At 34.0% G+C, this 22,262-nt stretch overlaps 6 protein-coding genes across 9 annotated transcripts; 2 read left to right on the forward strand and 4 right to left on the reverse strand.

Moving 5' to 3' along the window:
* The first annotated feature begins 3,212 nt into the window (after positions 1–3,212).
* On the forward strand, positions 3,213–4,882 carry LOC104753998 (putative F-box/FBD/LRR-repeat protein At5g56810). Its single transcript, XM_010476162.2, has 3 exons — positions 3,213–4,218; positions 4,309–4,446; positions 4,533–4,882. Exons 1-3 carry the CDS (start codon positions 3,325–3,327, stop codon positions 4,815–4,817), a joined length of 1,317 nt encoding a protein of 438 aa, XP_010474464.1. The 5' UTR covers positions 3,213–3,324; the 3' UTR covers positions 4,818–4,882.
* Positions 4,883–4,891: 9 nt separating this feature from the next.
* LOC104752236 (F-box/FBD/LRR-repeat protein At2g26030-like) lies at positions 4,892–6,711 on the reverse strand. 2 transcript variants are annotated; one of them, XM_087490368.1, is made up of 4 exons: positions 6,607–6,711; positions 5,606–6,522; positions 5,388–5,528; positions 4,892–5,305 (listed from the first exon to the last, which is right to left on the reverse strand). In XM_087490368.1, the coding sequence occupies exons 2-4, from the start codon at positions 6,512–6,514 to the stop codon at positions 5,018–5,020; spliced, it is 1,338 nt and encodes a 445-aa protein (XP_087346494.1). In that variant the 5' UTR covers positions 6,515–6,522; positions 6,607–6,711; the 3' UTR covers positions 4,892–5,017. The 2 variants fall into 2 exon arrangements, with proteins under 2 accessions (XP_087346494.1, XP_087346493.1); XM_087490367.1 differs by having other exon boundaries at positions 4,892–5,320.
* A 999-nt stretch (positions 6,712–7,710) lies between these two features.
* On the reverse strand, positions 7,711–8,686 carry LOC104752237 (abscisic acid receptor PYL2). The gene has a single exon (XM_019237842.2). It carries the CDS (start codon positions 8,486–8,488, stop codon positions 7,919–7,921), a length of 570 nt encoding a protein of 189 aa, XP_019093387.2. The 5' UTR covers positions 8,489–8,686; the 3' UTR covers positions 7,711–7,918.
* A 4,178-nt stretch (positions 8,687–12,864) lies between these two features.
* Positions 12,865–14,497, reverse strand: LOC104752239 (uncharacterized). Its single transcript, XM_010474328.2, has 2 exons — positions 14,362–14,497; positions 12,865–13,773 (listed from the first exon to the last, which is right to left on the reverse strand). The coding sequence occupies exon 2, from the start codon at positions 13,755–13,757 to the stop codon at positions 13,005–13,007; it is 753 nt and encodes a 250-aa protein (XP_010472630.1). The 5' UTR covers positions 13,758–13,773; positions 14,362–14,497; the 3' UTR covers positions 12,865–13,004.
* A 1,563-nt stretch (positions 14,498–16,060) lies between these two features.
* LOC104752242 (protein CIA1-like) lies at positions 16,061–19,488 on the forward strand. Its single transcript, XM_010474330.3, has 10 exons — positions 16,061–16,454; positions 16,730–16,876; positions 17,292–17,510; positions 17,620–17,684; positions 17,785–17,850; positions 17,960–18,031; positions 18,174–18,236; positions 18,538–18,604; positions 18,829–18,912; positions 19,185–19,488. Exons 1-10 carry the CDS (start codon positions 16,257–16,259, stop codon positions 19,257–19,259), a joined length of 1,056 nt encoding a protein of 351 aa, XP_010472632.2. The 5' UTR covers positions 16,061–16,256; the 3' UTR covers positions 19,260–19,488.
* A 1,225-nt stretch (positions 19,489–20,713) lies between these two features.
* LOC104752243 (protein REVERSION-TO-ETHYLENE SENSITIVITY1-like) lies at positions 20,714–22,262 on the reverse strand. Of its 3 annotated transcripts, none has more exons than XM_010474333.3 (4): positions 22,017–22,256; positions 21,811–21,851; positions 21,352–21,683; positions 20,714–21,211 (listed from the first exon to the last, which is right to left on the reverse strand). In XM_010474333.3, the coding sequence occupies exons 2-4, from the start codon at positions 21,824–21,826 to the stop codon at positions 20,792–20,794; spliced, it is 768 nt and encodes a 255-aa protein (XP_010472635.1). In that variant the 5' UTR covers positions 21,827–21,851; positions 22,017–22,256; the 3' UTR covers positions 20,714–20,791. The 3 variants fall into 3 exon arrangements, with proteins under 3 accessions (XP_010472635.1, XP_010472633.1, XP_010472636.1); XM_010474331.3 differs by having other exon boundaries at positions 21,811–21,909; positions 22,017–22,253; XM_010474334.3 differs by lacking the exon at positions 21,811–21,851 and having other exon boundaries at positions 22,017–22,262.

The raw sequence follows: 22,262 nt of genomic DNA on the forward strand, positions 1-22,262 counted from the left end.
GACTATAAAGACCTTACTGTAAAAAAATTTGATGTAGAGATTTTGACTGTAGACACTTTAACTTTAAAAAGAAACTTTAAAACCTGAGACGGTAATTTTTTACTATTGTATATAATTTTATAAATATATATTATGATAAATATTAATCCATATGTAACATATTAATAAAAGTTTTAATAATAAAACTGTAAAGAAATACAATGGTGATGATGAAACTAATAATTTTGTGAAGAGAAGTGGGTGTCAAAAGAAAGAAAGAAAATGATAATAATTAATCTATAAAAAAAGTTTGTAGAAAAATATATGTAAAGTTGTAAATAATTTTTAGTTATTATGGGGAGAAGAAAAAAAAGTTTTTTTTATAATTGTTAGTTTTAAAGCATTGATTTTTTTTTTGATGCTTTAAAAACGAAAAGAAAACAAAGAAGAAGAAAAAAAATGGCTGTCAAAACCCTTAAAAAATATTAAAAGTCATAAAAGCTTGATTGGTAAAATTAAACTGTTAAAACTTTAAAATGCTTTTAAAGCCTTATAAGTCACTAGCTACCAATTGGAGCCTTAAGTTAAACTGACTTAAATTTATTCCAGCGGCCAACCTCCAACATGCACTACCCAAACACGTTAATCGTCTAGTAATTACGACTTTTTCGAAAAACCATGCCAAATCCGTCCAGTAGATCTTGAATCCATTCCAAACAATTCCCAAATAAGCTGTAAGTGGATGAGGCCAACTAATTTTCAACAAACTAAAAATGCTTGACTCTCCTGGTTTTAAGATATAAGACGTTCAAAGTAAAAACACACATATCTAGATACATTTGCTTTTTTTTTTGTTCACAAATCTCTGCTTAAGTATAAAAATGCAACTTCGGAGTTTTAAATGCAACTGTATGGGCACTGTATACTTGACTTCTTTGTGTTTAGCGTTAGCTTTTGAAAATTTCTGTTCTATAGTATATCTTAACTAAGATGCTCGATAATTAGTTAAAGAAACGCATCAGGCAGAAGCACATGCATGTTGATGCGTAGAAGCAGTGATAGTGGCTGAATAGCCTGAATTTATTATTTTTACATTTAAACCATGTTCCCCAATATAAATATATAATCTGTAGAAGGATCCGGAAGTATTAATGAGAGGATGGATCTTCCAATCCGCTAGAGATCACTTAATTACAGAGGCACACCACTCAAGTATCAACTTAACTTTTAGCTCGAAACACAGCGACAATCATATCGAGAGTCGTCCTTCGAAGATCTAAATTTAAATTTTATTTTTATTTTTATAAGTTAGTATATTAATTTTTACAATTGACTTGTGATTTTGGTATTTGGTCTTGATTTTTATTTTATTTTAATAATTAAAAAGCTCCGAGTCTAGATCTGTATATCCTCTTAGACGCACATCACATGATTTTTACAAACTTTTGCTGAGAACTTTTGTATTTAACACGTTTCGGTGGATCAGCATTTTCCCATCTCACAGTAATTTTTCTTCAAATATATGAAATCCTGTCTCGACAAGATCGTTTAGAAAACTTATTTAAAAGTGTTTTATAGCATCCTGATCACACAACTCCATTAAAGATGTCTTTAATTAATTTAAATTATTAAATATTAAATTAAAAATTTAGAACCAATCAACATATGACACATTGTTTAAGAGTGTGGGTCTTAATTGTTTTTGTAAAAACAATTTTTTTTTCTCTTTCTTGATTAGTGTCTTTAGGAGGAGGTATTGGTTTAGGATTTAGAAAGAATTTTAATGACTTTAAAAGTTATGTAAAATATGTTGTTATTAAATCAAGACTTTTAAAAACTCTTTAAAAATTTGGTGTTATTGGTTGTGAATTTGTAAAAATTTATCTAAAATCTTGATAAATCTAGTGTTATTGGATTAAGAGTTTTATAAAGTCATTAAAAGTTTTATGTTATTCAAGTAAAACAAAAGAATCTTAGATTGTTAATGAATTCAAATTTTAAGTTATTGGTTTAGGATTTTATATCATTTCCTTCATAACAAAAATCATGAAAACTCTTTTATCAAATAGAAAGATTTTGCAAGATTAGAAAAAACAAATCATCAAGATTTTAAAAAACTTCCTAAACAATCTCTTAGAATCCTTCATTTTTAACTTTCAATTTTCTATGATTCTAACAATCAGCAAGAACATAAAGTCATTAAAATTCTTTCTAAATCCTAAACTAATGTTGAAAAATTAAAGAAGATATTCTACCTGTAACAAAATTATAGCTTAAAAACAGAAATACTGTCTTCACGATCTGTCTGAATATATATTTTTGAGAATTTGTGGCAGAGAAATTATGTTTTCTTTTCTTTGAACTTAAAAAAATAAAAAAATTATGACTTCAAAATTATATACTCAGACAGATCGTGAAGTAGAAAAATGAGATTTTTTCGTTGAGTTTTTCACCTACAAACAAGAATATAAAATAATGAAAAATAGAAAAAGAGAAAATTGACTTAAAATTAAAAACCTCTCTAGAGACTCATTGTATAAAAATTCATTATATAGTATATTTGAAGGATTAAGTGGGGTTCTCCCCACCGCATATGATCTATGTCGGCTATTTCAAAATAAATAGATGGATAAAAAATAAAGTCAACATAAATGAAAAATAAAAAATTAATTAAAATGTCAATTTTATTAATAAATTTAACTAGAAAAATAAGTATGCCAAAAAAATATCAAAGAAATCAAACTTTTTTATAATTACTGAATTTTGAATTGCTTATTTTTAATCTTCACCGTATTGGAAGTTTTGAAGAAATAGAAAAATTTAATAATAGTGGTAACAATATTTTTAGGGCCCATATTGAGAACAGGGGGAAACCGGAAACACCATCCACCAAAAAAAATTAGTCTCGGACCTTTCTTTTATAGATTTCAGGATTTACTCTTAAGTTATAATAAAACAGAAAAAAAACAAAGAATATTTTTAGTTTTTATTTGTACATGATTTTAGATATTATTTTCCAAAAGATAAGTGTATTTATAAAAGTAATCGCCTTAAAACTGTTGAAAATTCGAGTAAATTAATTGAACGTGGATTCATATAGGAAGCTATAACTCAACTAATTTTAATTTATCTAATTATTTAACACAAATCAAACAGAAGTAATTAAGGTGAGATCTTTCAACTAATTTTATTTCTTTTACCTCTTTAAAAACCCTTATTTAATAATCTCATTTGATTAAAAAGATAGAAACCTAAACAAAATTAGATATCTAACGATTCTGTTGCTCTACTCTTACGCCAAAAATTAGGGTTTTTTCCCCTCCTTCAGATCAAAACCATTGAGCAATGAAAGCTGCAAGATTGGAAACTGAACCTACATCTTCAGATAGGATTACTCACTTACCTGACGATTTGCTTTTCCGAATACTCTCATTCATTCCTGTAAGTGATGCTATGGCCACAAGTTTGCTATCTAAACGATGGACATCTCTGTGGAAGATGATGCCAACACTTGAGTATGATGAGAACTCTTGTCCCAACATTGGTTCATTTCGATATCACAAATTCTGCAAGAGGTCACTGGAATTACATAAAGGTCCGGTTCTTAAAACCCTAAACCTCAAACTTAAGAATCCCTCCTCTGACTTCTTAGATTCACACTTGTTTCCAAGAATTAGTTCCACTCTCCTCGAAGTCACAGTCACTTCTACGTCTACGTCTTACCCTTGTTATAATTATAGTATTATCACTTTCCCAAATAACCTCAGAGTCTTTCACACAGTAGTTGTTTTGAAACTCCAAGGCCAGATTCTTATTGATGTTGTTGATTCTCCAGTTTGCTTCATGTCCTTGAAAACTTTATATCTCATATGTGTGAACTTCAAGCGCGAAAAATCTTTCGGTAGACTGTTATCGTCTTGTCCTGTTCTTGAATGTCTTTTCCTCCAAAGACTTTGCACTGTCGGCCGTTTTTTGTTCTCCATATCAGTCCCATCTCTAGAAAGATTATTCATCACCAAAGAGGCTGCTTATAATTTTAAAGATGACTCAATAATTGAGATAAATGCTCCTTCTTTGAAGTACTTGGAGATCAAGGATCGCAGAGGTAGTTTTGATTATGTTGAGGATATGCCGAAATTGGTAGATGCACATGTGGCAGTTAATTTGTCAAAAACTGGAAAGTTTCTTAAAGCTCTTACTTCAGCTAAGCATCTTTGGCTAGATTTATATCCTTCAATGGTAAGATCTTTCTTTTTCCCGCTATCTAGGTTTTGTTTATTCTTTGAAGTTGTCATGATACAACTTTTAGCTTTGTTTTCTTGCGTATAGGTTTTTCTCCATACAAATAGATTCATCGCCAACCAGCTTCTTTATCTGGAGCTAAACATTTATGAGAATTTTCAGTCGAATCTACTTCTGAGTTTGCTGAAAAATTTCCCTAATTTGCAAGCTCTCAAGCTGAACCACGTAAACTCACAATTTATCTTCTAATTAAGAATATGTTTTCGAGAGCTTTGAATTAATATTTAATCCAATGCCTTTACGTTTCTTAGACACATCCCAACTATAATACCGATGATCAACCGTGTTTAGTCTCTAAACCGAGCTCCGTTCCTGAATGCTTAAGCTTCCATCTCGAGACTTTTCAATGGATAGGCTACTCAGGGACAGATGAAGACATAGAAGTTGCGGTATACGTTTTGAAAAATGCTCGTTGTTTAAAGAATGCTACGATCTCTCTACATTCAATGGGCACAGAGAATAATCTGATGATGATTAATGAGTTGAAATCTATGTCTAAAGCTTCAACCATGTGTCAGCTTGTAATTAAATCTTAGAATTACATACTTGTATTTGAACTTAAGCCAGATATGATGTTATTTCTAATCTAAAGTTTTAGATAGTTCCCCGTTGCTAAAATTATCGTAGTATATAGTTTGAGAGAAGAAGATTATAAACTGTTGACATCATTATGGTATCCTAGGTATTTTCTTGCGAGTCAAGCATATGGGCAATCAAAGATTCCTACATTGGTCTTCTAAAAACATTGTCTATGTATGATCATCTCACAGCACCGAGAATGCTTTGTGAAAGTATGAAGCTCCTTAAAGATATCTGACTCTTGGTTTGCTATCGAAGAATCTTTGAAACGCAGAGTGAGTTTCCGGAGAACTACTGAATTCTTGAGAAAATACTTCACTAATTTCATTCCGGTTTCTTCTCCTATTACAAATTCTCTAATCTCAACACTCTCCAGACTCGATAACAAACATTGAGGGACATAGTTAAGTCCAGCTTGCTCAGGCTCCGTCGAAACAACAAAGTCCTGCAAGGGCACAAGCTGGATTCACAATATATTCAGAGATGTTAAAAACAAAACCAAAGCATAGATTCATACAACATCTTACCAAGATGAGGTTTTCCAAATTTGGACAGCTCTCAAGAAAGACGAGCAACAACTGCAACAAGGATCCAGAAATCGCAGCTTGTAAGCGATACAAGTTATCGAATTTCGGAATTGGTCCAAGTTTGGAATATATATAGAGGACCTGCAAGAAGAATATACATCATAAGCAATCAAAGTACATTTCTGGTTACTTATATGCATAACAAAGTACATATTTACCTCTAAAGTACGCTGAGAGATGATCATATGTCTTACACTAGATACACCGGTGATAAAATCACGGATAGTATCTCTCTTAGTTGAATCCCCCGGTTCCAAAGGACTACCGCCAAGCTTAACATTAAATTCAGTGTCAATATCGATCATGAACAAAGAAGTCAGGTTCTTGACTATAACCATATCAGAATTGTCATCATTAAAATTCAAATACTCGAGTCTTGGAGCATCAATCTCAACCGAATAACATGTACCAGCGTTACTATACTCAAACGTGAGACGAAAACTCCTAAGACTCCGAGAACTCACACGAAGAAACTGCAGAACGTCTAGATCACAAAAATCAAAAGGCCTAATCAAAACAAGATCTTCAAGAACAGGACAACCTGAGACAACCTTCTCCATGACCAAAGGATCATCAAAATACCAAACGTCTTCTAAATGTAAGATCTTAAGACAAGGTAGAGAAACAACGAACTCGGGATTCACGATTCCGACCGTTACAAGCACCAAAGACACTAACGTATTGCTCTTATAAATGTCCAGAGGCATAAACTCTCTGATACACATATCAGTCTCAAACCCTTTAGCATCTAAATGCTCAATCCCACGGTTAACAGCTGTACTAACCCATCCGGCCAACCGATCATCGTCGTAAGTGTATTCATCATACTTAATCTTGAACATTTGCATTCGTGAATTCCGATTAAAATCCATAAATTTGTCGATAAATCTCGCGTAGTCTTCGTCAGGGAAATCGCTGACCTTTATGTCACGAACATGAACACTAAGCCAGAGAAGTTCCCATCTCTTGGATAAAACACTTGTCTTGACGGAATCTTTGGTCGGAAGGTATGAGAGTACTTGTGTTAGCAAAGAATCTGGCAATTCGCTGATCCTATCGCAACTCATCGCTAATCCTAAAATATGCGAACAAAATTTCAGAATTGATTCTAAAATCACATAGATAAAACATGCAATCCAGCTGGGTTTGAAGAGCTCACCGTCGAATTGACGCGACGGAAGAGAGAAATGTGAATGTGAGGAAGTCGCCGTCGATTCCTCAAGTAATCTGATACGATTGGGGATTGGGCCTAATTGGGCTTGAGTGAGCCGATGTATCAGATTTGGTTTGGTTTAGTTTTGACTTGGTATTTTGATACTCACGGTTTTCAGTTTTTTTTTGGGTTAACCGAAAAAAACTACAGTATAATTATATTGTCAGTTTTTGATTAATTAGTTGTGTCTACTTCCAATGGTTGTGTCTCCACAAGTCGGTTTTCAGTTTTTGACTAAAATATTTGCGATCTTTGGAAACTGAATTAGTATAGTGAAATGGCTGTTCGATAATAAATGGATCGTAGAAATTTTGGATAAAGTTGTAAAAATATCCATATTTGATTCTCAAAAATAGTTAGATCATAAATTTTCCAGTGACATTGTATGTACTTATGATTAGATCAAACATTTCCCTTTAATATATATGAATAGTAAAGATTACTGTCAACAAGTTTCGTTTTACTTTAAAGCATTTTATAGAAAAAAAATATATCAAGGGAAATACAAAAACAGTATTTGTCTTTCTAGCAGAAAAGGTAGAACAACTTGTGGAGACACAACCATTGCAAGTAGTACATGGCTGCATGCATAATGTGACTCACTTCTCTTTTCCAGCACTTTAAACAAATGAAAGGCAAAAGAACTTCTACACGAATATAGACCATTAGATTCCTTTTGTGATACAAAAAAATATTATACTATTATTTTGTACTAACTGGAAAAATACAATAATTGCAATTCAATGCTTACCGTTTTTTAACAACCTTTTAATATAGTGGACTATGTTTGAACGGTGATATGATAACAATACTAGCACAAATAGAAACATTTACCTTAATAAGAAACAAGAAGAATGGTTGTGTGGTAAGGTGAAAATAAACAACTTCTAGTTCCAACATTTTCGACGAGAAATGATAACTATATACCAACTTACCAGAATTAAGAGTATAAAATACCAATTTGAAGTATACAATACATTATTAAAACTTGTCCAAAAGTAATTTAATATCTATATATTGATGAGAGATTTGTGAAAAAGCAGAATCAAATGACAGAAATTTTGATTTGCCATTTATTGAAGAAAACAAACAGAGAACTGATATGCGTTATGCAACAACAGGTTCGTTCACGGAATCGAAATAAACATTTGCTTCCAATAGTCATATGAAAAAACTCAAATATTATGTAAATAATCAGTAATCACCGAAGGGAAATATAAGAATAATTATTATTAGGAGTAGAAAAGAATCTTGAAAATCATTCATCATGCATAGGTGCAGCTGTGGCGACAACTCCGAGTTTCTGAAGATTGAGTTTGACGACAGTGTCCACAAACATTTTTGTGTCTTCCTCTGTGTTTCCCTCGGGTATATCAACGGTGTAAGATTCAAGAACCACCGTGTAGACCTTACCTGAATCTTGATTCAAGAACTCGTTGACCGACGTCACTGATATGTAGTTCTTGAGCCGGTGCTCGCCACCGACGACCCTGAAACTCAGAACGCGGTGCTCATCGTCAACGAACTCTAGCCGCTCGGTGCTGGTGGACGCTGGGAGGCCGGAGATTACGGTCACTTCTCGGACGCTTCCGATGCCTCCATCGCCGGAGATAAGACGGCAGCTTTTGACGAAGTGTTTGTAGCGTTCAGGGTTGTCGAAGCGGCGGATGAGAGGCCAAACCACGGAGGCGGGAGCGTGGATGCGTTGGGTTATGAGAGAAGTGCAAGTAGTTGGGTCTGGTTCGAACCGATGGTAAGTTTTGATAACCTGTTCGAGGTTTTTGTGCTCCTCGTCGGTCAGGCCTTTCACGACCGGGGAGGAGCTCATGGTGATGAAGAGAGATAACACGTGTGACTTCTGTGGTGGAGAGAATTAGGGTTATACGAGAGAGAGAGAGAGAGAGGAAGAAAGAGAGGTCTCTTCTTGTTGGAGATTGGGGGGGTTTGTGAAAGAGATGAGAATAAAAGACAAGTTCTGTTTTTGGTAGCTGTGCGTTTTTATATTCATACAAATCTTTGGGTGTTCTTTTATCCCTTTTGTGTGTGTTTATTGTCCATTACTAACAATACTCGATCATTTCTTACTTTATAAGCCCATTTTATCAAAGAGTTACGTTTAAGATCACATTTATGGATAACCGATATATATGTTCTAAACAAAAATAATTTGACATCTACATATGTCAATCAAATTATTTATTTATTATGAAAAACATTGTGACTTGTGAGACATCATTTGTATCCTTGGAGCTACAACCTTGCCCATGATCAGGCGGTATCCCCCGCATACACCACCGTGACTTAACTTTTTTTTTTTTCAATAACTTCTATTATTAAAAAAATCAGTTAAATAAACCGAAAGAACATTGTTTACATACGAAACGAAATGCTATAAAACACGAGCAGTTCGTGCTAACTTTATTTTTATAATATTTAAAATGGAATTGTAAATTTAGTTTAAACTCAATATCTTTAATCTTCAAGCGAAATAATATAATATTCTTTTAATGTGATTTTTTTTTTGACAACCGAGAGTAAAACATAATTGCTTGTTTATATATAGCTTTAGTAAAGTTTAAATAAGATAATACAGCTAATATTGACTGCTTTTGCTTTGGCAAATAGGAGTACTAATTATTTTTAGTGAACAGAGTTAGTACACGTTCAGACCGGATCCAACTACCTCCTCGTAATCAACATACGTGCATATATCATACATATTCCAGTTTATCATAGATAAATAAGTGTTAGAAAATGCTATTTAAATTAAAATTTTGTTGGAAATTAAAAATTCTAATAAGTAAAAACAAAATATTTTAAATAAAATCCGCATACTCACTCTTTTGGGTTTCAAAAGGAAAAGTGGTGGTCAGAGCTGGGATAATTTGTCTTGTAGTTAACAAAATTCTCTGTATTATTCATTGATTTCGTGGGAAGGTTAGTAGTACTGCACATGTATTTAATAATTAGGTATTACCATAATAGATGTTCCATGTTTGATCTTTTTAATAAAGCACTTAATTTAATTATCCATAAAAAAATTTGTCTTCACTTACGTTTATGGAAAAAGGTTATGTTTTTTTTTGTTAAAGGAAAAGGTTATGGTTTCTAATTCTAACTAGTCTTCATCAGCCGAGGGATGGTAACATGGTCAGGGTTGAGCAGATGATTGCATGGAAAGCTCTGGAGGAGGGATGGATGAAGATTAATACGGATGGAGCAGTGCATGGTTGTCTGGGCTTGGCTACAGTCGAGAGTGTTTTGCAAGACCATACAGGGAGATGGTGTAAAGGGTTTGCTCTGAATATTGGTATATGTTTGACTTCTCTAGCGGAGTTACGAGGTTTATTATGGTCTGTACTTAGCTTGGGGAATGAATCTTCATAGGCTGGAGGTTGAGGTGGACTTTAAGTTGGTGGTGGGATTCTTACAAGTGTACCATGACTTTTTCTCTAAAGACTGGATAGTCCGGATATTACATGTGTATAGAAAAGTAAACCATATTGCTGATGGGGTAGCTTCCTATGTTTTTATTTTACCGTTGAGTTTTCATTTATTAGAGCCGAGTCCGAATAATGTGAATTGGATTGTTGGACTGCGCTCCCGAGACACCTCCTAATGTAATTCATTTTTCTAGTCTTTGGATAAAACACAAAGAGATATTGTCTCGTTCACCAAAAAAAAAAAAAAAACTAGCCGATTCAGAGATAACGTAGTGCATTACCCAAATACAAAATGCTATTATAGAACTATGGTTATTTCTGTAGTACGAGAAAACATACCTCATACCTGTCCTCTGCAGTCTAAGAAAAAATTTATTTGGGTACTACAAAATTTATGAAGTATTGATTCACACTATGGTTATTTAAAAGAAAACTAAACAACGTTTTCACCAAGATATATAATTCACAACTAAACATGAACACATAAAAAAGTTTTTGAAATTGAAAACAGAAAAAGCCAAATAATTTTCTCTTCATAAAAAACTTGATAATAACCTGCAATTAAATATTGTTTGCATCTGCATGCAGATTCTTGATAATAACTATAAACAGGTTGAAGTAATTTTTTTCGACATTAAGAGGCTGTTATCGGAGAGGTGGATTCTAAATCCATATGGAATTGTAAATTTTAGAAATCAAAATACATGGATTTTGAAATAACATGTTTTATCCTTGGATTTGAACTCTTCTATTTTATACTTTCAAATCCATTCAAATCCATTTAAAACATACTATGGATTTTGAAATCCAAAAACAATTCATTAAATAAATAACATGGGATTTTAACAAGTATTTGTAAATTATATAACCAATAACACCTAATTTTGATAAATATTTTAAAATCAATGATTGAATAACACATTATTTTTGTTTAGATTTCCAAATCTATTAAAATCATATAACCAATAACCCCTCTAAAGTATTAGAAATATTGTTTGCATCTGCATTTTTCCATAAAACTAAGTGCAATTAAAAGATATCATTTAATTCGTTAAAGACAAGGGCAAAACTCATTAAATAATTTTAGAGAAGCAATGAGTAGAGTAAGTATTAGCTTGTTGAATCTGAGTTTTAGTATTTAATAAAGAACCATAAACTTTGATCAATTATTGGTCATGTTTTGCATTATTTTATCATATAGTATTCATTAAAGGAAAGGTTTGCCTAAAACGGCAACAATTAGTCAATAATCACTTTACTAATGCCTAGGAAACAATAATTAAATTAAAGTCCATTCATGCGAATCTCATAATTATGATTTCTAGTAGGTCGTTTTAAATAATCTTATTATTTCGTGTAAGGGGAGTCATCCCCAAGTTAGATTAGCCAACCCGTTAGGGAGCGTCGTGTAATCTGGCAAGTGGCAACCAACCAAGTCAAAGTCATACTAACCAATAAGATGAAGAGGATAAGTTGCTTATAGATATAGTAAAATGCATTGACCGAGAGTCCCTTTGAGAGTTTGAGTTCTGGAAGCCGTTGGACACAATAAATAGGTTAGCTAGTTAGCAAAATTCTCCTTTTCATTTATCATTATTGAATATTTTATTAATAAATGGATCTTATTGAGTTGTCCATTTATTTCTAGTTTCATTTGGGTATTACAAGATAAACTCATTTAACTTTATTTGACAAAATAGTTCTAAATGGATATAGTTTCATATAACATTCCCATTTACTTAATAAGGTTTCAAACCAAATTAACATTCTTAGCTAAGATGGCACTAGGATTGGATGGCATGGGAGTCTTCCAAATCTGTTATCTTTATTTGTTTTGGCGATTTGTTCTTTTTTTGGTGAAATGTTAAATGAGTTTAATGTCATCTGGTTCAGAGTTCCCAGTCTCTTCGGATCGACATGTTCGCCAATCACATCGTCCACTACTCAATCAGAAGTCATAGAACTGTGTAGTTTTGTGGCAAGCAAAAAACCAAATTATCTTTGTTCTTATTTGGCTCCCCACACAAAATACAAGGTTGATACAAACTCATTTAGGCACGTGCTGTGTCGATAGATCACAAGTCTTTTATGGGTAACAAAATGTGGTATTCGTGGCATGAACCAAACAAAATAACACCAGTTTTGCTTTGTCTTACGAGTTCTCAACTGATTCAAAAATTTTGGGACCGAGAGTCAGTTACAAAAATCCATATGCGAATGTCTCTATTGTTGGGATTGAAACTGGAAGGAATCTAATGTACTCAACTAACCATTGAATTCCTCTACAACCAAACCAATGTTAAAATCTCTTGTCAACCACTATTTGAGTCCACTTTGGCTAATCATGGAAAACCCAGCTGGTGAATCTTGATACACCTACGATGTCAAGCAGTCGATCTTGTAGTGGTAGCTGGCTACAACTATTGGACAAGAAAAAGGTTCTTTAATTTATCTTTATCTCACTTATGAGTGAACTCAGCAACATATATATGGCTGTAACTTGAGTGATGATGCAGCGAGATATCCTCCGCCAAACCTAAGAGCGTGATTCACTTTATAGTTATATAATCTGACTTTGATATTACCTTTTTATGTATATATAATTATAGTTACAAATATTAATGTTTTTATATATACAATCGTATTTTGGATAATTTGGGTGCATATATATTTGGTTTTCAGGTCGAGTAATTTGGGTAGAAACGTATAATTTGCCCATGCCTACTTTGGAACAGACGATATGAGCTTGACAACAATGATATTGTTTGCATAAAACTTATAAATTAGAATATTTAACATTACGCATCCAACTAAATGAAATTAAAATACATATTGAGAAATTAATTAACATTTTGCACAAACTTTTATTTTTGGGTATTCATTAAAACAAATTAGAATTCTTCACGGAATCCCACCGCGATACACGCCCAATGTTTGAAATCGCATTGCGACATAGTTGGCGGGGCCAGATCCGCTCCTCCCTTGACTCGAATCAATAATATTCCACACAGTTCCATCAACGATCACCTGCAACACATGAGGATGATGATGATTGGATGGAAGCTGTTGAGGCACCATCTCGGTTGTATGCGGATTCCCAGCTGCGGTCATGATATCAACGTATGCAGTATGTCTCTCAAACATATCCCACCTTGATTGCCTTTGTGGATCGACCTTTCGTGGGATATGACCACGATGCTCAGTTTTTGAATGCTTATTCAGTTGAGTATACGTCCCCAAAAATTCACAATTGTCCACAGGACATGACCTCGGTTTAGCATTCATGAATCTTCTTGCAGTTTTCATCACTTTTGTCGTCTGAGAGACTTCTCCTCTACATAAAGGGCAGTGTAGGGTCTTGGGGCCTAGGTGATTATTTCTAATGTTTTTTTGGAACGATTTGAAACAGTTGGAGTGACGAACACTCGTGTCGCACATGTAAGGACGACATCCACTTGAAAAGAAAGAACATGTCAAACGAACAGCATTGTGAGGCGGTTCCATGCATATCACACACCGCACATCCTCCCATTCATGACTCGCAATAGGCCACTCAGATGCCTTGTGTTTGTTAGTCCTAGAAGAGCGAAGCGGGTATGGTGATACTCTAACCATGCTGCTTGACGCAGACATTGCATGATTTTCTTTAGGCATCTCTCTTGTTTGATTCCTACATTAATCACAAATAACGTTCATCTTAATTAAGCGACAGTATAAATAAATCCCAAAAAAAAAAAAACATAACGATGATCAAGAAATCATAAATGAACTATATTCATTTGTCATAAAAATTTGTGAATTTTTGATCATCTCATTAATGAGGTTAGTGGAATCAAAATTGATGCATACTCAAAGTTTAAACCAAAAACAATTAGTGTTTGATTTCGTGTATATAGTAATCAATGAGTATATATTTTAGATCCAATATATAGAAGCGCTAAACAACAAACATCTCAGCCCAATCATCACCAAGACAATATGCATAAACGAAACTAAGTCACGTGGTGCATTAAATCATGTTGTAGAACACCAATTTTCTCTAATACATGAGAAAATAGTATTCAACAAAATTTGAATTGTATATATGTATAAGAGAGTTCTTGAACCATGTATTCACATACTGGTCACCGCAAAAACAATTTTCTCAAATTTTCAATAGATCAATGAGATTAATCTGAGATTGATATGATAAATCATGAAATAGTAAACAATAGAAAAAAAAACTCAGCCATAGATTTAACAAAAGGGAGAAAAGTACTTGGATTTTCAAAGGAAAGTGAAAACAATGGATTTTTGTCTCAAACAGTAGAAATTGATATTTGATTCTGAGTGCATAGTTGTGTTATTTCTATGGCTTTTTATAAGCTTCTCTTAGAGCATATCTTTTACTCATTTGATCAAAAAAGCCTCTTTGCTTTAGTCACCTTTTTTAATTTTATTAGCCAAAAAAAAGAGTGAAATTTAACAAGTAAATACAAATCAATATAAGATTGAAAAGTAAAGAAATCATTGTTTTCTGGTGCCTAACATTTTATGTCAACTAGATAAATGACACTTTTTATTACTTTTATATGAAATAAAGAAAAAAATCTATAAAGAATATTTACTTTAAAATTTATTTTTAACAAATCACACACATAATTGGTTTCCCTTAATTCATATAATACAATGCCGACACCTGGCCATTTTATGAATAGATAACATACTAATTAATAACACACAACTTTAATTTAAATATAAATATTACATCACCACCACTAGTCAAGCTAAGATAACTATTTACTAAATACACAAAAGTTTACTAAATTTATATTTAAGTATTACAAATTGACAATGTGTCACTAGTCATACTGAGATAACTAACTATCAAAAACGAGTCTATTAAATGTTTAGCCACATTTGCTGCTCCCTGTTCCGTGGAGTCAATAGCCTTATCATCTGTCCCTCCTTTTTTTTAATATTACCCAGGATTTTATCCGAGACTGCTGATGAATTGGTAACCCGATAAGACCCACAACAATCTTTTGATGAGGAGATGATGGTACTAGTTCCCGGGTGCCATGAAGAATTAATGCATTAAATTCAGCAGATGGATGGTGGCACTAAGATCTGCATACGAGGCTTTTGGTGTGCAGACGTATGTGACCAATGCACTTATGCTACTTTCACTCAAAGGAAAGCACTTTCAAAGAAGCAAGGGCTGAAGGGGAGGTAAACTTGTCTTGAAATCGATTAACTAAACTAGCTTAATTTTTGAACTACTTGAACTAGAGGAGTGGTACGAGCGGCTTACTACAAAAGAAGGGCTATTTGAGATGCTTTTTCCGGGCCAAAGTACTCTGACCCACGATATCGATTCAAGCTCATTGAGAAGTTTACTAAATTTTTATTTTGTGATATTATATCAACGAAACTTTCAAACCACTTCCGAAAGCGTTACTAAATATTCATGGAATGCAATGTACAAGACTCAAACGGTCAGACCTCTAGATTTGTTGGTTTTGGCCACATTTATATAGTTTATGTGGTAAATTCAAATTACAAATTAGTTTATGTAGGTATAAGCACATTCGAAAGTTATATGTAAAACAAAGGGTAATAACTAAATTTTTTGCCCAAAAAACAAAAAAGTAACTAAATTAATGGGAAAACTGGTTATTTTCTGAGACAATAGTTTGTGCCTACTATGTGAACAAAGAGACCAATGGAATGGAAAGACGAAAATGTTTTGTGCTAGCACAAAATATAATATGGAGAAAATTATATAAATTATTTAGAAAAACACAAATGATTAATGAAAATACTGTACAAATTGGAAAAATTGTGTTTTTTTTTTTCATTATAATTTGTGTAATTTTATCCACGATTTATGTGTGTTTTTGAAACAACTGGAAAAAATAATTTGTGTAATTTTATCCACGATTTATGTGTGTTTTTGAAACAACTGGAAAAAAATTGCCTTGGAAAAAAAAAAAAAAGTGTAAAAAGGTGCAGTATTCTCTTTAAATTGTGAAATACCCCCTCAAGCTCTTGTTGTTTATCGTGAGAGTCATTTTGTTTTCTGGTTAGCCCTAAAAGTTTAGTCCTTCCCACCGAACCAACCATTCTGGAACTTGGAGTTTGCTCAATCGGTAGATTAGAGATAGATCATAGATGGATTTGATGGAGAAGAACTTGGAGTTAGCGGAGATTCAGAAGCTCGAAGGCCACACCGATCGGGTTTGGAGCGTAGCTTGGAACCCAGTCTCATCTCACGCCGACGGTGTTTCTCCGATTCTTGCTTCTTGCAGTGGCGATAACACCGTTCGTATCTGGGAACAAAGCTCCCTCTCTCGCTCCTGGACCTGCAAGGTCTCTATCTCTTATCTCTTTTCTTTCTCTTCAAGAAAGTTCAAACCTTTTTTTTTTTTTACCGAGAAAAGTTTCAATTTTACAGAAATCTATTGATTCTTTAGGTCAGTTTTACATTATAATTTGTGGGTTTTGTTCCGATTCTATAAAGGGTTTAACTTGACCTTGAACTTGGAGTAGACCAGTGAGTTAGGACGTTTTTGTTGACCACTGTTGTGTTAGTTAAAGCTTTGTTGATTGTAATGAACTTGTCATTGTATATTGTGAGTGCTCAGACTGTTTTGGAAGAAACGCATACAAGAACTGTGAGGTCGTGTGCTTGGTCACCCTCAGGAGAGTTATTGGCCACTGCAAGTTTCGATGGTACCACTGGCATTTGGAAGAATTATGGATCTGATTTTGAGTGTATTGCCACTTTGGAGGTACTTTTCTAGCCCAATCCTCGACTTGTAGTTGTTGTTCCATCAATAACATGAATTGCTTCATCTATCCTTTTTGCTCCTTTGACCTTTTGCTTACTTGATCTGTAGTTATAGTTTGTTTGATAACCTGAAAGCATCACCATCACAGCTCCTTTTTGCTCTTTTGACTTTGTCACTTGATCTGTAATGCTGAGCTCCTCTTGAAGCAACCCATCTCCTTTGTAAATCTTTGTTCCGTTATCTAGATCCTCCTTGGCTTATCGGAGTTACTACTATTAGTCTCATGGATTTTTTAGCTTTACTTCATAATTCAGTATTCATTATGCTCAAAGTTTTTGGTGGTTTTCTTGTACTGTTTATTTGCTTTGAAGGAAACTTTTTGGCTAGTAGAATCTTATTAGATAACTGTATGCAGGGACATGAAAACGAAGTCAAAAGTGTATCATGGAATGCATCTGGTTCATACCTGGCAACATGTAGTAGAGATAAGTCTGTCTGGATTTGGGAAGTGCTTGAAGGGAATGAATATGAGTGCGCTGCAGTATTAAGTGAGCATACACAAGATGTGAAGATGGTTCAGTGGCATCCCACCATGGATGTGTTATTTTCTTGCAGTTATGATGACACCATCAAGGTAATGAGAATACTATATTAGGTTTAGTGATGCAGAACCTGAAACTGTTACACAAAAAAATGAAAAAAAAAATTGTATTTTAACAACGTTAGTCGCGTGCTACTAACAGGTTTGGTGGTCTCAAGATTGTGATGGTGAGTTTGAATGTGTCCAAACCTTAGGTGAATCTAACAAGTATATCTTCTACCCATGTGTTTTTAATATGCTTTCGATTTTGTTCTTACTAGGCTCTTACTTGTTATAGTAGATTAATGTGCCTTTATTCTTCACACAGTGGTCACTCCTCTACGGTTTGGGCCATCTCGTTTAACGCTACAGGGGACAAGATGGTTACTTGTAGGTTAGTGAATCTTCTCCCCTTGTCTCCCATAGGCATTATTGAAGCAATGTAATCTGTCTCTGGGTTATTGTTCTGACCATAGCAGGCTTGGCTGAATGTGTACTTGCAGTGATGATCGAACCTTGAAGATATGGGGGACAGATATTGCCAGGATGCAGTCTGGTGAAGAATATGTACCTTGGTGAGAATATAATGGTTTACATGTAATTGAGTTTGTTCGTTTCTTACTGTTTCGAGTTGACATAATACACAGCCTGCAAGATTCCAAGAAATTTTTATTCCAACTTTTACTAATGTAATCCTTACTTGCTCGGACTTTGCAGGTCTCATCTTTGTACACTCTCTGGTTATCATGACCGTACCATATACTCAGCTCACTGGTCAAGGTATTGACACCTTTAAAGGGTTTGGTTTCTTAAAGCATGGTGTCACCATGTTTCCAATCCTAGTTTCTAACTCTGCCAGCCTAAAAGCAAAAACTTTGTTGTGCCTGATAATTGCACTCCCAGTCATCTGATCAAATGTATCCAGATTAGGGATTTTCATACCATTTTAATAAGCTATATTGCCTCCTCCAATTATCTTTCGTGAGACCACACTGAGTAAAATTTCCCTGAAGTTTACTATATATCTTTTGGGGTTTCATAAGTTTTGTTTTCTTATATTTTTCTTTCAAAATTTTGACAGGGATGACATTATTGCCAGTGGAGCAGGCGATGATGCTATACGGTTGTTTGTGGACAGCCATGACTCTGTAAGATAATTTCATCTTGTAGTACTTCACTTCAAAACTGATATTTTATCTCAATGCGTACTTAAGTAGAATTTGGCTGTATCGTTCCAACTTACATAGCACAATACAAGAAACCAAATGCAGGCAGCACTTATAGTTTTCCTAGTCTTGCCAATGGTTTACCACTATATAATTAAACATTTCTGCTTTATCTTTGAACTTAAAGTCATTTGTTTGTGTACCAGGTTGATGGACTTTCCTATAATCTTTTGCTGAAGAAAAATAAAGCACATGACAATGATGTAAACTGTGTCCAATGGTCACGCGGTGTAAGTTCCATGTTTCTTATGAAGTAATAGACCCAACTGCATACTATTTCATACGTTATACATGGTTGAAATAATGAAGTAGTCTATACGGCATCTTATAAATGTAACTTGAGAAATTAGAACATAAAACTGATGCTTTGTCTTAGGGTCAGAGAGATGATGTCATTTATTACTCGACTTACATTGGCTCAAGTTCATATAGTTATGGCTAAGTTTTTACCAGAAATTTATGTTGGCTATGATTTTGAGCTTGTGATTGTAACATGCAACAGGAGGGCGACCGGTTGCTTGCCTCGGCCAGTGATGATGGGATGGTCAAGATTTGGCAGGTTGCCACCAAACCGTGACTGGTGTTGATTTGGATGGTTCTGAAATTCCTATGATGTTTTTACTTTTCCAGAGGTCTCTCTCTAACAACATAACATTTTAGGTAGTAGAGAACAGTATACTCTTTTGTCATATGATATTAACTCTATGATGTTTTCATAAGATTTTTCTGTTTTACTTGTACCAAAAGTTTTAACACTGTTGTGTGAAATAAAAATAAAAACAAACAACTTTCTGACCGAATAAAAATACATAGCTGACGACAGTTGTGTGACTGAATTGTAAAATCTTTATTGCAGAACGTAACCTGAAAGTTCTCGCATTTTCTTTTTATTCTTCATTGTTAATACCTTTTGTGAAACTGTTTTCAATTTTATTTTGAATTTTTTTAAATTTCTTACCAAAAATGTGAAAAATCTTACAATTGAAGTATTACCATTTACCATTGATGTATAAACATGAAACTGGATATTCTACTAATCAGTTGTTTTAAATGAAACTTAACATTTTATTTTGTTGTGTTTCACTAACATCTGTAAGTTTTTTAACACCACTAGTAAGTATCAATAGTAACACTTTTATCTTGTAATTGATAACATATACATTTTTTTTCCTTCAAAAACAATACTATCAAAGTTTTGGACAACACATCTACATTATTTTGGACTGCAAAAAACATTTATGCATCCGAAGTCCACTTCCATTGCCTCTTGTTTAGTTTATCTAGTTTTTTTTAAAGACACAAAATGGAGATAATTAGAGTTATTCTTATTTCATCATCCACGTTTAATACTGTTCACTATAAACATCATTTTTACCTTCTGCGAAATCAACTTGCATACTTTTGTGAAAATGTATTAGGTTTGCCTAGGCCAATGAAGAGTTTTGGACGATTTCGTCAAAAGTGTCCTCGGAGCTCCGTCTAACTCTTGATCATTTGTCACATATCAATGGACGTCTAACTCTTGATCATTTGTCACGTTACCCATTATATTTATTCTCATGAGGTCGAATCTCCCTGAAGATTTTTTGCATACCCTCGTTTTCGAATCATCCGAAGCGATATGGTACCTATAAACCTAAACCAACAGTTACTATATATCACTTTATGCAAAACAAACATACCTCGTTAGCTCAACTCGAGTATGATTATTACATACGTATGTACTTTATATATACAATCTGGAATCTGGATCACTAAAACACACTAAGTATTCCGTTTCTTTTGTATAAATGCTGACCAGGAGACCCGGGTTTGATTGCCTGTAACCGATATTTCTTTATAATAACTTAACTCAACATAAATGTAACAATATAATTCATTATGTCGTCGAACCCACTCAACTTGTCATCTCGACCTCCGAATGATCATTTTTTTTTAGTTTCTTTTTTTTGACATCAGCTCTGAATAATCTAGGGAGAAGAAAATAAGGGTTACTCAATGGAGTTGAAAGCTTAATGGTGCCGAAAGGAAAAGAGAACAGTACTTAGGATTAACATAACTATTTGGTGTACATCATATTTTTAATTTTTATATTTCTCTCTTACTGCTTCAACAAATGATGTTCTTAAAACAGTAAGTAGCAAGTATGAACCAGGCGAAGAGTAGTATCGAGAATGAGGAGAGGCCGATCAAGAATGGCCAGCCGACGAACGCTACGCCCAAAGATGTGACCAAAGCACATGGCAGAAATGACCGGACAACTGATGAAGGACTGATCCATTTCCCTTTCAGCATTAAGAGAATAAAAACATTCACCATATTCCACTCCATCGAGCCTCCATAGCAAAGACGGTTCAGACAGTGTGCAACATACGAATGGCAGTTACAGGTGAAGAGGTTGTAGGTTTTATGCTCAAAGCTACGAGTGGTCATGCTCAGTGCATCATCCCATGTAACTGATGACCCATACTCAGTGTGTCTGAACCCATACTTGCAAGTGTGTCCACCCAAGTTTCTTGGTAAACAACACTGCAACAAACCCAACACATTTGATACAGTCAACATAGTATAAGAATAAAAAAGGTCTTATCTAATCTTAGATACAGTTTCATAAACCATGCATGCTTAAACCAGATACCATTGAATACATAAAGCAAATATACTGATACCTTGGTTCTATCGAGTTGGAGATACCGAGCAGGAGGACCAAATGCAAAATCATCAACATTGATGAAGTTAGAACCAGCAAAGTCCAAAATGACTCCATCTTCTCTGCAAAGTCCAATATGGCCAATGAAGGGAGTCAACCAAGAGACAACAGGGAGAGGAGTCCAGACAATACAGCATGGGAATTTCGACTTCCTTGTGTCAATCTCATTAAGCGGCCATAGATCATGATCATGATCATCATCTTCCATTAAGGACGGTAACACCATTTTTTCAACATCATAACTTCGTTTCAGGTCCATCATCATCATAGGAACTCTTCCACGAGATATTACTAATAATAGCACAGGAGCAGGTCTCATCATTAGTCCAAAGAAAAGACAAGACCCCCATGAACTTAAAACATTCAAAAAGAATCAAAAGTTTAAATCTTTGGATCAAAATGAAGCTAAAGTTTCAACCTTTATAAGAAGCCATGCGGTGATAATCTCCCAATTTGAGTCTAAATCAAAATTTCAGGATGAACAGCAATGTGGGTATCTCAGTAAATTTCACAAAATCTACGGAAACAAAAACAAAAACCCAAGATCTAAAAAACCACAAGATCACAAGAGAGAAGCTCAAAATTAAGGAAAATGATGAGTGGAGTGTGTGTGCTTCGATTCACCTGTTGGAAACTCCGACGCCGAGGGGCGGAGAGTAAGAGAGAATCGCTTAAAGTGATGCGAGAGCTCAGAGAAGAAACGGAGGCCTTGTGAATTGTGAAGACAAAGGAGGAGACTTTTATATACGAAATTTTGTTGAAGTAACGCTTCTTCTTCTTCCAGTTGTAGAAATGCATTGGAGAAACGAGGAAGATGCAATGAACCTTTGGTTGTTTATCAATTACTGCACTTTCTAATTTATTAGTATT

Source organism: Camelina sativa, chromosome 16 (genome assembly GCF_030686135.1).
Source record: "Camelina sativa cultivar CO46 ecotype springtype chromosome 16, ASM3068613v1".
Classification (NCBI taxonomy): domain Eukaryota; kingdom Viridiplantae; phylum Streptophyta; class Magnoliopsida; order Brassicales; family Brassicaceae; genus Camelina; species Camelina sativa.